The sequence below is a fragment of the Oncorhynchus clarkii genome, chromosome 12, assembly GCF_045791955.1.
Source record: "Oncorhynchus clarkii lewisi isolate Uvic-CL-2024 chromosome 12, UVic_Ocla_1.0, whole genome shotgun sequence".
In the NCBI taxonomy this organism is placed as follows: Eukaryota; Metazoa; Chordata; class Actinopteri; order Salmoniformes; family Salmonidae; genus Oncorhynchus; species Oncorhynchus clarkii.
The window spans coordinates 30,211,631-30,225,632 of record NC_092158.1 but is presented as its reverse complement, the minus strand read 5'-3'; the positions used below and the strand labels follow the sequence as shown (position 1 = coordinate 30,225,632).

The 14,002-nt window shown below is 40.2% G+C and overlaps 1 protein-coding gene across 2 annotated transcripts in view; it reads left to right on the top strand.

The window, feature by feature from the left end:
* The window catches only part of LOC139423026 (ribose-phosphate pyrophosphokinase 1-like), an 18,594-nt gene extending 4,592 nt beyond the window's left edge, over positions 1-14,002 (top strand). For both annotated transcript variants that reach the window (XM_071174598.1, XM_071174596.1), the window contains exons 3-7: positions 2,220-2,318; positions 2,548-2,672; positions 2,984-3,157; positions 3,381-3,540; positions 9,531-14,002. In XM_071174598.1, the coding sequence (XP_071030699.1) occupies positions 2,220-2,318; positions 2,548-2,672; positions 2,984-3,157; positions 3,381-3,540; positions 9,531-9,623 (651 nt within the window). In that variant the 3' untranslated portion in view covers positions 9,624-14,002. The remainder of the gene's footprint in view (positions 1-2,219; positions 2,319-2,547; positions 2,673-2,983; positions 3,158-3,380; positions 3,541-9,530) is intronic.

Here is a 14,002-nt window from a genome sequence, read left to right as displayed (position 1 = left end):
CAATGTGTATCTGTAAAATGAAAACCAAAGCTTTAGTTTTTACTGTCTTCCTCTGAGGCTTCCATGTCTTCTCCCTGGACCTCCTCAATGTCCAACTCTTGAACATCAGACTCTGAGGCCTCATCTTCACTGTCACTTTCCAACCTTTTTGAGAATGGCTCATTATCTGGCTCAAATTTTCCTGGATGGCTACCAATTTTTCTATCCTTGTATTGGTCAACCAGGTGTGTGCTTTGGTGTGTGTGTGTTCCCAAACAAGAACCAGTTGCGCTCTGAGGCGGCTGATGTTGGTGTGATTTGGAGGATGATGGAGGCAACAGGGGAAGAGCCTCCGATCCACAAAGTCCCTTCCACCAGGTGGCTGATGAGATATGTTGGCACGACTGCTATATTGCATCTCCATCCAAAAGCCCTTGCTTGGAAGTGTACTTCGCCAGACTGCCAAGAACCTTGCCCTCATCCAGGCCAAGGTGGAGAGACACAGTAGTGATGACACCATAGGCCTTGTTGATCCTTGCACCAGACAGGATGCTCTTGCCAGCATACTTGGGGTCCAACATGTACGTTGCGGCGTGTATGGGCTTCAGGCAGAAGTCTTCACGCTTTTTGATGTATCTCAGAACTGCAGTTTCCTCTGCTTGGAGCAACAGTGAAGTGGGCAGGGCAGTATGGATTTATTCTCTTACATCTGCAAGCAGAGTCTGAACATCAGACAGTATAGCATTGTCTCCCTCAATCTGTTCAATGGCTAACTGCTATAGGTTTCAGGTTGCTTACCACTCTCTCCCAAAATACATCATCCAGGAGGGTCTTCTTGATGGCAGACTGTGATATGGCCATTTCTTGGAGAGACTCCTTCCCCTCCGGGAGACTGTCAAACATTTAATTATTGTAGTTAATTATTCCTTCCCCACGAACATTTGACCACCCATCAGAGATGATTGCAAAACAGTCTGCTTTCTCTATGATTTGCTTGACCTTCACTTTAACTCTGCATCCAGAAAATGAGTAGATAAAGCATGTCTGGTTGGAGGGGTGTATGCTGGGTGAAGAACATTCAGAAATCTCTTCCAATACACATTGCCTGTGAGCATCAGAGGTGAACCAGTTGCATACGCAGCTCGAACAAGACATTCATCAGCATTTCTGACTACGTTCCTCCATTCCTCCAGTCCAAAAAACTTCTGATTCCAGGAAGACCATGAGCTGTTGTTATCGATACGGTGTCTGATTTATAATTTTCACTTCAAATAGAAGTTGAGGGACTCTTGTCAGAGGTTGCTTGTTGTGAGAGCTGAGGGAACTTTATGCACATGGCCAGATGATTCTGCATCTTTTGTTGCATTCTTCACATATGATTTGGCTCAGTATTTGCAAATGTACACAGCTTTTCCTTCTACATTAGCTGCAGTGAAAAGTCTCCACACATCAGATAGTGCCTGTGGCATTTTCCTGTAAAGATTAGGAAAAAAATGAGCAAAAAAGTAATAATATAACTCGATGTACAGAAATAGTTTAGCAGTTAGATTAAACAACTCCTTTCTAAGATATATTTTTTTGAATGAAGCATGTATGGAAACAGGTGAATTAACACTTCAGTTAGCAGGCTCAAGCAAGCTAAAACCATGGTAGAAAAAACTAACTAGCAAAAATGAGCAAGTTAGAAATTATTTTAACACTTTGCTGTAGGCTACTATTTACTTGTTAACAAAAAATGTGATATAAAATATATTCACCCCACCCAGTATTGTAATCAAAACTGACCAGAAAGCATGTAAGTCCTTGGCTCAGACAGTGTAGTAGTGTGGGCTAAATAGCATCTCATTAGTGTGCAAGATCTTGAGAATCAGCTGTACATGTGATGGAAGAGTGCACTGTGCATGCAGAGGGTTACAATTCCATTGAATTGGGGATAGTTTAACCAAAATATGCCACAAGACCTATAATTAACTTGTGTGCTGCACAAAAAAATGGTTCACTGTTATAAGCTAATTATTTTGATGAATTTAAGCAACATTTCCAGAATTCCAGTGCTTAACTTCCCCATGAGAAATTTACCGGAAAGTTTCCGACCCTTTTCAACCCTACTGACAAAGCTAATTCAGAAAGGAGATGGGTATTCCTCCTTTTTAATATTTAAAAAAATATAGAATTACAGCGGCTCAATGGTCCTTCAGGCATTGTATAAGCATAGAGGTTAACAATGTTCTTCTTCACAGAGTCGGGCACCCATCTCTGCAAAGCTGGTGGCCAACATGTTGTCAGTGTCAGGAGCCAATCACATTATCACCATGGACCTGCATGCCTCGCAGATACAGGTGAGCAATCTGGCACATTAGTTGTCTCATTCCATCAGTATATTGCAGTCACTGGTGTAGGATTCACAAGTAAGATGTACAAACTATTCATTAGACTATACTTGTGTTACATACTATAATGAGCCACATTACATTTTCTCCAAAAAGCTGTTGCAAGTAAGCAAGTTTGAGGACACTGACTAATGATCCTGTATCTTATCATGATTTTGCTCTCTGTACGCCTCTGAAGGGGTTCTTTGATATCCCTGTGGACAATCTTTACGCTGAGCCAGCTGTGCTGAAATGGATAAAAGAGAACATCAATGAGTGGAAGAATTGCACCATTGTGTCTCCTGATGCCGGAGGAGCAAAAAGGTAAGCAGGTACCAATGGGCCTACAGATGCTTCATCAATTCAAAGGGACAGATTTTAGTTGTTAGAAATATCAGTATGTTGAAAGGATGATTGTGGATCAATTCATTAACGTGTTTGTTACTTTCACCTCGTTCATTATTACAACAATCTTTTTGATACTCATCAATGCATGTGTTTGTAATTTGCAATTTATCATATAGTAAGAAACTGGTTTATAATTCTATGTTAATTGTAATGTGATGTAACTTTGTGGAATAATTGACATCATCTGTAGTACCATAACCTCACCAATCTGTGGATTCCCCTTGCAGGGTCACCTCTATAGCAGACAGGCTGAATGTGGACTTCGCTCTCATCCACAAAGAGCGAAAGAAGGCTAATGAGGTGGACCGCATGGTCCTGGTGGGGGACGTGAAGGACAGAGTGGCCATCTTGGTTGATGACATGGCAGACACCTGCGGCACCATCTGCCATGCTGCAGATAAGTGAGTCACTACTGTGTTTTAGCTGCATAGATCTTTACAGAGCAGAGACTGAATATTCAATCTTTAAATGTACAACCGATACTGACAAACTATTACATTTGTTTAGGGAACAGTCTCTGAAAATATAAATTGGATAGCAAGGTTGTTTACAAACAAAAAGGGGTGAATTCAACCTATTTTAGTTTCCTTTTTTGTTTGTCTTTTTTTCCTTCTGGACATCCAGGCTCGTCTCTGCTGGAGCTACAAAGGTCTACGCTATCCTGACCCATGGGATCTTTTCAGGCCCTGCCATCACCCGCATTAACAATGCCTGTTTTGAGGCTGTGGTTGTCACGAATACCATCCCACAGGAGGACAAGATGAAACACTGTTCAAAAATACAGGTCAGAATAGGGCTGGGCGATATGGAGATTCGCAATATATATTTTTTTGTACAATTAAAGGTAAAAGACACTGCATGTCAAACAGTCAGCAATAATCTAATGACTATTTCCTACATTGTAGAATGATAGTGAAGACATCAAAACTATGAAATAACACATGGAATCAAGTCGTAACCAAAAAGTGTTAAAATATTTTAGATTCTTCTAAAAAACCACCCGTTGCCTTGATGACAGCTTAGCACACTCTTGGTATTCTCTCAACCAGCTTCACCTGGAATGCTTTTCCAACAGTCTTGAAGGAGTTCCCACATATGCTGAGCACTTGTTGGCTGCTTTTCCTTTAATCTGCGGTCCAACTAATTCCAAACCATCTCAATTGGGTTGAGGTTGGGGGAGGCCAGGTCATCTGATGCAGCACTCCATCACTCTCCTTCTTGGTCAGATAGCCCTTCCACTGCCTGGAGATGTGTTGGGTTATTGTTTTGTTGAAAAACAAATTATAGTCCCACTAAGCACAAACCAGATGGGGTGGCGTATCGCTGTGGTAGCCATGCTGGTTAAGTGTGCTTTGAATTCTAAATAAATCAATGACAGTGTCGACCGATTAATCGAAATGGCCGATTATAATTCGGGCCGATTTCAAGTTTTCATAACAATCGGTAATCAGCGTTTTTGGATGCCGATTATGGCCAATTATATTGCAATCCACGAGGAGACTGCGTGGCAGGCTGACCACCTGTTATGCAAGTGCAGGCAGCAAGGAGCTGTGGTAAGTTACTAGCTTGCATTTAAACTTATCTTATATAAAATGTTTTTAAAAATCTATCTTAACATAATCACTAGTTAACTACACATGGTTGACGATATTACTAGTTTAATTAGCTTGTCCTGTGTTGCATATAATCAATGCGTTGCCTGAAATTGTCACTTCTCTTGCGTTCATTGTAAGCAGAGTCCGGGCATATACAGCAGTTTGGTTCGTTGCGAACTGTGTGAAGACCATTTCTTCCTAACAAAGACCGTAATTCATTTGCCAGAATTTTACATAATTATGACATAACATTGAAGGTTGTGCAATGTAACAGCAATATTTAGACTTATGGTTGCCACCCGTTCAGTAAAATACGGAACGGTTCCGTATTTCACTGCATGAATGAACGTTTTGTTTTCGAAATGATAGTTTACGGATTTGACCATATTAATGACCCAAGGCTCGTGTTTCTATGTGTTTATTATATTATAATTAAGTCTATGATTTGATAGAGCAGTCTGACTGAGGTGGTGGTAGGCAGCGGCAAGGCTCGTATGCATCCATTCAAACTGCACTTTCCTCCGTTTGCCAGCAGCTTTTTGCAATGCTTGAAGCACAGTGCTGTTTATGACTTCAAGCCCATCATCTCCCGAGATTAGGCTGGCAATACTAAAGTGCCTATAAGAACATTGAATAGTCAAAGGTCTATGAAACACAAATGGCATAGAGAGAAATTGTCCTATAATAACTACAACTCTAAACTTCTTAACGAGGAATATTGAAGACTCGTGAAAAAGCTTTCATATGTTCTGAGCAAGGAACTTAAACGTTAGCTTTTTCAAATGGCACATATTTCACTTTTTGCATTATTATATTATATTACTTTTTGCACTTTTTTGTTTTTGCATTATTTAAACCAAATTGAACGTTTCATTATATGAGACTAAATGGATTTTATGTATTAAGTTAAAATAAGTGTTCATTAAGTTTTGTTGTGATTGTCATTATTACAAATATATACAGTTGAAGTCAAAGTTTACATACACCTTAGCCAAATACATTTAACTCAGTTTTTCACAATTCCTGACATTTTAATCCTAGTAAAAATTCCCTGTTTTAGGTCAGTTAGGATCACCACTTTATTTTAAGAATGTGAATTGTCAGAATAATAGTAGAGAATTATTTCTTTCATCACATTCCCAGTGGGTCAGAAGTTTACATGCTACCAAATACTAATTGAGTGTATTGCCTTTTAAATTGTTTAGCCTTCCACAAGCTTCCCACAATAAGTTGGGTATATTTTGGCCCGTTCCTCCTGACAGAACTAGTGTAACTGAGTCAGGTTTGTAGGCCTCCTTGCTTGCACACGCTTTTTCAGTTCTGCCCACACATTTTCTATGGGATTGAGGTCAGGGCTTTGTGATGGCCACTCCAATACCTTGACTTTGTTGTCCTTAAGCCATTTTGCCACATCTTTGGATGTATGCTTGGGGTCATTGTCCATTTGGAAGACCCATTTGCGAACAAGCTTTAACTGATGTCTTGAGATGTTGCTTCAATATACCCACATCATTTTCCTACCTCATGATGCCATCTATTTTGTGAAGTGTGCCAGTCCCTCCTGCAGCAGAGCAACCCCACAACATGATCCTGCCACCCCCGTGCTTCACGGTTGGGTTGCAAGCTTCCCCCTTTTCCCTCCGAACATAATGATGGCCATTATGGCCAAACAGTTCTTTGTTTCATCAGACCAGAGGACGTTTCTCCAAAACGTATGATCTTTGTACCCATGTGCAGTTGCAAACCGTAGTGTGGCTTTTTTTTATGCCGGTTTTGGAGCAGTGGCTTCTTCCTTTCTGAGCGGCCTTTCAGGTTATGTTGATATAGGACTTGTTTTACTGTGGATATAGATACCTTTGTACCTGTTTCCTCCAGCATCTTCACAAGGTCCTTTACTGTTACTCTGGGAGTCATTTGCACATTTCGCACCAAAGTACATTCATCTCTAGGAGACAGAATGCGTCTCCTTCCTGAGCAGTATGACGGCTGCGTGGTCCCATGGTGTTTATACTTGCGTACTATTGTTTGTACAGATGAACGTGGTACCTTCAGGCGTTTGGAAATTGATGCCAAGGATGAACCAGACTTGTGGAGGTCTACAATGTTTTTTCTGAGGTCTTGGCTGATTTCTTTTGATTAATCGGCCATTCCGATTAATCGGTCAACCTCTGTGGTTTCCAGTTTGCATAGTATCCAGTGTAGTTATTTGAGGGCCGTCGTGGTATCGGCTTGAGGGGGAAAATACACGGATGTGACTAACCGAAGAGAATTCTCTTGGCAGTAGCGCTATAGAGATGAGATGACTCAGAATGGGAAAAAGTCATCAAATAAAACATAATTTACATAACTGAAATATTTTATTAAAGTAATGTGACTAAATTAAGTGATAAGCAATCACTACCATCATGGGACTTTAATTGTTTTTTATTCTGTTACAGCATTCAATCAAACTGATTATTTACATCATCGTACTGACCTCGAAGCACTAATAGCTCAGCAGTACTACTAATAATTTAATTATTTTATCAAAATAGGTTAACTTGCTTTTTTTCCCCCAATAATCACTGATCTGGCTTTCAAGTCTGAAAATGGCTTTTGGTTACAAATTTAACCAGAACAATGCACATTCACTAATAATGACCAACTTAGCAGGCAGTATAGAAAATGAACACGGGCCTCATAAACATCTCTCAAGCACAAGCCCATGTGCTAGGAAGTAGCCAGCTAATCTTTATATTTAAAGTCTAGCTAATTTGGATCAATTTGCTTGCTAACAAGGTAGAACAGTTGAATAATTAACACACCCTTCTGTCAGTCTCCAACTGTTTGAACAGCATGACAGACTATCCACTTTGTTCAGATGTTGAATTCAAGTGCCTACCTTATTTCTCAGAATGAGAACGAGTTGCCAATTCCTTATATAATTGTTTATGCTCATTGCACATTTTAGAAAATAAGTCTGGCTAAAATGCTGCTAGGGGTAACCCGCACTTGACAAACTGAGCATTCATTTTCCAGACTCAATATTCATTGATACTCCTGTTTTTCCAGTGTCTGCTCATCGAGGAATTTGAGGAGTTGAGAGACAACCTTTCCAATGATACCCTTTTTAAGTTCTTGTCTATTACAGTAAAATAATTTCTCAATGTGTTTTGGTGTCCAAATGACCGATTCTGTTGGACCAAACCTCAAATGCAAATTGAAACCTTCTCTGACAAGTGGTTTTCTTTCATCTTTGTTGTGCATGGGAGGGTGTGTGTGATAATAGGAATGTGCACCATCGCAGAAGTGAAAGCGACAAGACCATATAGACATGAGAACAAGTGGGCTTAAGCGCTTATACATGAGAATTTTTTAAATAGAGATTCTTGTGATGTAGGCGTTTGGAATATCGCGCTAAAACATAATTCATTTGATAAATCGCCCAGCCCTAGGTGGGAATCCCTGCCTCAGCAACTAACGCTTTACTTGTTGTTGCAGGGTTTAGATCACTTCGGGAATTTAAACATAATATTTTCTAAAATAATTTAATTGTAGTTCATTTTCTGAGCTGTAAGAAGTTCACTGAAAGTGGCTGAAGTTTGGACAAATGTTTTGCTTTCACATAGCAGATCACATGACACCAGTACAGAGCACACATACCAACCTCCCTCCACTCCATAGCAACCTCTTTAAACAATGTCCAATGATTATCTAAGCAGCAGGCTGTCAATCTTCATTTCCATGGCTCAGCACGTTGCCTTAACTACAGTATCTGCTTGATGAATTCTTACTGTATATTGCATTGTCCTCGTCTCTTTACTGTGTTGAAACTATGCTACAGTGTCTTCAGAAAGTACTCCGACCCCTTGACTTTTTCCACATTTTGTTACGTTACAGCCTTATTCTAAAATAGGATTGAAATAATTATCTACACACAATACCCCATAATTACAAAGCGAAAACAACAGGTTTTTAGAAATGTTTTCAAATTTATTAAAATTAGAAACAGAACTTTGTTTTCAGACCCTTTGCTATGAGATTTGAAATTGAGCTCTGGTGCATCCTGTTTACATTGATCATCCTTTGTTTCTACAACTTGATTGGTCCACCTGTGGTAAATTCAATTGATTGGACATCATTTGGAAAGGCACACGCCTGTCTATATAAGGTCCCACAGTTGACAGTGCATATCAGAGCAAAAACTTTCCAGAAGGACAACCATCTATGCAGCACTCCACCAATCAGGCCTCTATGGTAGTGGCCAGACAGAAGCCACTCCTCAGTAAAAGGCACATGACATCCCGCTTGGAGTTTGCCAAAAGGAACCTAAAGACACTCGGACCATAAGAAACAAGATTCTCTGGTCTGATGAAACCAAGATTGAACTCTTTGGCCTGAATGCCAAGCGTCTGGAGGAAACCTGGCACCATCCCTGTGGTGAAGCGTGGTGGTGGCAGCATCATGCTGTGGGGATGTTATTCAGTGGCAGAGACTGGGAGACTAATCAGGCTCGAGGCAAAGGTGAATGGAGCAAAGTACAGAGATCCTTGATGAAAACCTACTCCAGAGTGCTCAGGACCTCAGACTGGGGTGAAGGTTCATCTTCCAATAGGACAATGACCCTAAGCACACAGCCACGCAGGAGTGGCTTTGGGACAAGTCTCTGAATGTCCTTGAGTAGCCTGGGCTTGAACCTGATCAAACATCTCTGGAGAGACTTGAAAATAGCTGTGCAGCAATGCTCCCCATCCAACCTGACAGAGCTTGAGAGGATCTGCACAGAATAATGGGAGAAACTGCCCAGATACAGGTGTGCCACGCTTGTAGTGTCATACCCCAAAATACTTGAGGCTGTAATCTTTGCCAAAGGTGCTTCAACAAAGTGCTGAGTAAAGAGTCTGAATACTAATGTAAATATGATATATCAGGTTTACTTAGCAAAAATGTCAACCTATTTTTGCTTTGTCATTATGGGGCATTGTGTGTATATTTTAATGAGGTGGGGACTATTTGTTATCCATTTTAGAGTAAGGCTGTAACATAACAAAATGGGGGGAAAAGTCAAGTGGTATATTACACATATACTGGTGTTTAGTTGACCAATTGTTTTATCTTTGGCGGTTTGAAGTTATCTGTGAGGCAATATTCAAGAAGTCTGAGTGAGATTCTGGTTTGTTAATTAGTTTTCTCATTTCAGGTTATTGACATCGCCATGATCTTGGCAGAGGCTATTCGCCGGACACACAACGGGGAGTCTGTGTCGTATCTCTTCAGCCATGTTCCCTTGTAACAAGGTGAACCTGGTGAACCTGTACCAAAGGAGGGATGTCTGGAGCACCACAATCACATCCCATTTATTAATTTCCCGTGTCAAGAGAAGGGATGGAAGTAGTTAGTAAATACTCCTACCGTGGGGTAGGCTACTTTTTCCAATATTCTGTTATTGCACTGGCTATCTACAGGTTTGACCTTTTTGACTTGTCAAATGCAGATTTGAGTTACTTGGTGTAATAATATGCCAGGTTGTTGTTACATATAAGCATTGTCTATTGTAAGATTGAAAGTTGTAGTTTACATTGCTGCTGACGCCCATTTGAGAGAAACGCTCCAAGATGGCTAGTTCTGTTTTATGAGCTTGTTTGTTTTTTGTCACTGATATTTTTTTATATTGGGGGGACTTGAAATGTGAAGCTACCCACTTGCATTTCCTAGACAGTATTTTTAATTTTACGACAAAGGTGCTTTTGGCACAGTTGTTCAAGAATAAAGCAGTGTGTATTGTTTACATCCTTGCTTTAGTTAAGCTAGTCTTCAGTTGTCTTTATGCTAAATAAGCTTGTTTTTCATGCGATATTCTAGGAAGCTCTTGCTGTTCACAATTCCGTTAGTGTCCTTAATTCTATGCCTTGGCATGTTGATACCATGATTTAAATATTTAGTTGCATGGTTTTATGTAATTGTAATCAAAGCATCACTTGCTGTGTGAACACACTGTACAAAACATTAGGAACACCTTTGCAGTCAATTTGTCTGGGTGTGGACTGTATAAGGTGTGACGTGTTCCACAGGGATGCTGGCCCATGTGTGAAGTTTGGCTGGATGTTCTTTAGGTGGTGGACTATTCTTGATACACACGGGACGCTGCTAAGTGTGAAAAACGCAGCAGCGTTGCAGTTCTTGACTCAAACCGGTGCATCTGGCACCTACTACCATACCCCATTCAAAGGCACTAAAATATTTTGGTCTTGCCCAATCACCCTCTGAATGGCACACAAGCCATGTCTCAAGGCTTAAAAATCCATGAACCTGTGTCCTCCCCTTCAGCTACACTGATTTTGAAGTGGATTTAACAGGTGATCTCAAGAAGAACTAGCTTTCACCTGGCAAGTATGTCACCGGTGTCAAACTCATTCCATGAGGGCAAAGTGTCTGCTGGTTTTCGCTCGTCCCTTGTACTTGATTGATGAATTAAGGTCACTAATTGGCAAGGAACTTTCCACACCTGGTTATCTAGGGATTAGTTGAAAGGAAACCGTAAACCTGCGGACACTAGGCACTCCGTGGAATCAATTTGAAACCCCCTAGTCTGTCATAGAAAGATTTTGTACACCGTGTATACCTAATGAATGTGATTCAATGTCTCGTGCACATCTGCCATCTTTTATTCGTCAAGCAATAAGGCCTTTAATGCATGGAGCTTCTAATGTTGCTGTCATATTAATTTAGCTTTACTAACCCAAGTGGTTTTGCGAGGTATTGGAAAGTTCAAATTATTAAAGGAACTTCAGCGCTCAAACTCGGGAAGTCTTCGGGCACTCGCCGCTTGGGGTAGCATGCCCCCCTTCAACTTCAGTTCAGTCTTCGTCCATTTAGAAAACGACTGCTTGCGCAGCTCAAAATCCTGTGTATGTGTAAGGCCTAATATTTTCTCTTTTTGATTGATTTATAAAGTGTTGTCAGCCATATAACTCTCAAACACGACTATCTGCTTTAATAACTGGTAAGCGCAATACACTGCAAGGCCGTTATACCCCAGAATCAAATCTTTATGATGTTTTTACTGTTTAAATTAGTCTGATTTTTGAGCTGAAACTAACTCCCTTTAAAACCCATTCAACTCTAAGAAAGACATCTGCAGATTGATTTGAGGATCCTTGTTGCCTTACGTGGAAAATGTGCAGGATTTAACATTGCTTCCATGATATGAGAGATCCTGCCCTCCACAACATGGATACTTGAAATGGATTTATTGGGTTATGATCTTGGAACAATAAAATGATATCTGTAAGTTTGAATCGTTTTCATTATTTATGTTTTTTTTCTATGCAATTCAAAGTGAAACTGTGATTGGGGAACTTGTCAGTCAGCAGAGATCAGTCTAAAGTTGCTGTTTTTATATGTATGCATTATATTCCTTTGCTGTAATAAACCATTTATTTTGGGGTAGATGCACCACACAAAAATGGAACAATCTGGAGGGGGGAGGGGGACGTTGGCTGACTCCGGTTGTCTACCGCTATCAACTGGTCTTGTGTGGTGAGGAGTATCAAATAATGGCTATCAAACACAAACACTGTTTTTACTAATGGTGCCATATATTTGATTGTTATACATATAAAACGTGTAGCTAGCAATTTCTATTGTTAGAATAGGAGAGTGTGTATATAATTAATTACAGTTGAAGTCCGAGGTTTATATACAGTTATGTTGGCGTCATTTAAAATTTGTTTTTCCAACCACTCCACAAATTTCTTGTTATCAAACTACAGTTTTGGCAAGTTGGTTAGGATATCTACTTTTTGCATGACCCAAGTAATTTTTCCAACAATTGTTTACAGACAGATTATTTCACAATTCCAGTGGGTCAGAAGTTTACATACACTAAGATGACTGTGCCTTTTTTTTTTTTTTTAAACCTCTTGGAAAATTACAGATAAAGGATGCTATGGCTTTAGAAGCTTCTGATAGGCTAATTGACATCATTTGAGTCAATTGGAGGTGTACCTGTGGCCTTTGTGCCTCTTTGCTTGACATCATGGGGAAATCAGCCAAGATCTCAAATATTGGGGACATCCCAGAAGTCTGATTAATCCCTGGGAGCAATTTTCAAATGCCTGAAGGTACCACGTTCATCTGTACAAGCAATAGTACGCAAGTATAAACACCATGGGACCATGCAGCCGTCATACCGCTCAGGAAGGACACACGTTCTGTCTCCTAGAGATTGAACGTACTTTGGTGCTAAGAGTGCAAATCAGAACAAGAGCAAAGAACCTTGTGAAGATGCTGGAGGAAACGGGTACAAAAGTATCTATATTCACAGTAAAACGAGTCCTATATCAACAACCTGAGAGGCCGCTCAGCAAGGAAGAAGCCACTGCTCCAAAACCGCCATAAAAAGCCAGACGACAGTTTGCAACTGCACATGGGGACAAAGATCTGATGAAACACAAATAGAACTGTTTGGCCATAATGACCATTGTTATGTTTGGAGGAAAAAGGGGGACGCTTGTAAGCTGAAGAACACCATCCCAACCGTGAAGCACAGGGGTGGCAGGATGATGTTGTGGGGGTGCCTTGCTGCAAGAGAGACTGGTGCACTTCACAAAATAGATGGCATCATGAAAAATTATTTGGATATATTGATGCAACATCTCAAGACATCAGTCAGGAAGTTAAAGCTTGGTCACAAATGGGTCTTCCAAATGGACAATGACCCCAAGCATACTTCCAAAGTTGTGGCAAAATGGTTTAAGGACAACAAAGTCAAGGTATTGGAGTGGCAATCACAAAGCCCTGACCTCAATCCCTGACTCAGTTACACCAGCTCTGTCAGGAGGAATAAGCCAAAATTCACCCAACTTATTGTGGGAAGCTTGTGGAAGGCTACCTACAACCTTTGACCTAAGTTAAACAATATAAAGGCAATGCTACCAAATACTAATTGAGTGTATGTAAACCTCTGACCCACTGGGAATGTGATGAAAGAAATAAAAGCTGAAATAAATAATTCTCTCTACTATTATTATGACATTTCAGATTCTTAAAATAAAGTGGTGATCCTAACTGACCTAAGACAGGGCATTTTTACTAGGATTACATGTCAGGAATTGTGAAAAACTGAGTTTAAATGTATTTGGCTAAGGTGTATGTAAACTTCCGTCTTCAACTGTGTTTTTCTCTGCAAAAAAGAAACGTCCCGTTTTAAGGACCCTGTCTAATTTGTAAAAATCCAAATAACTTCACAGATTTTCGTTGTAAAGGGTTTCCCATGCTTGTTCAATGAACCATAAACAATTAATGAACATGCACCTGTGGAACGGTCATTGAGACACTAAGACACTTCTGTTGAATCTGAAAATTAATCTTGATGGTTGTACAGTCTCAAATAAAACTGTGAAGGACCTCTGCGTTACTCTGGACCCTGATCTCTCTTTTGACGAACATATCAAGACTGTTTCAAGGACAGCTTTTTTCCATCTACGTAACATTGCAAAAATCTAATGTTCTGCCCAGAAATTATGCAGAACAATTAATCCATGCTTTTGTTACTTCTAGGTTAGACTACTGCAATGCTCTACTTTCCGGCTACCAGGATAAAGCACTAAATAAACTTCAGTTAGTGCTAAATACGTCTGCTAGAATCCTGACTAGAACCAAAAACTTTGA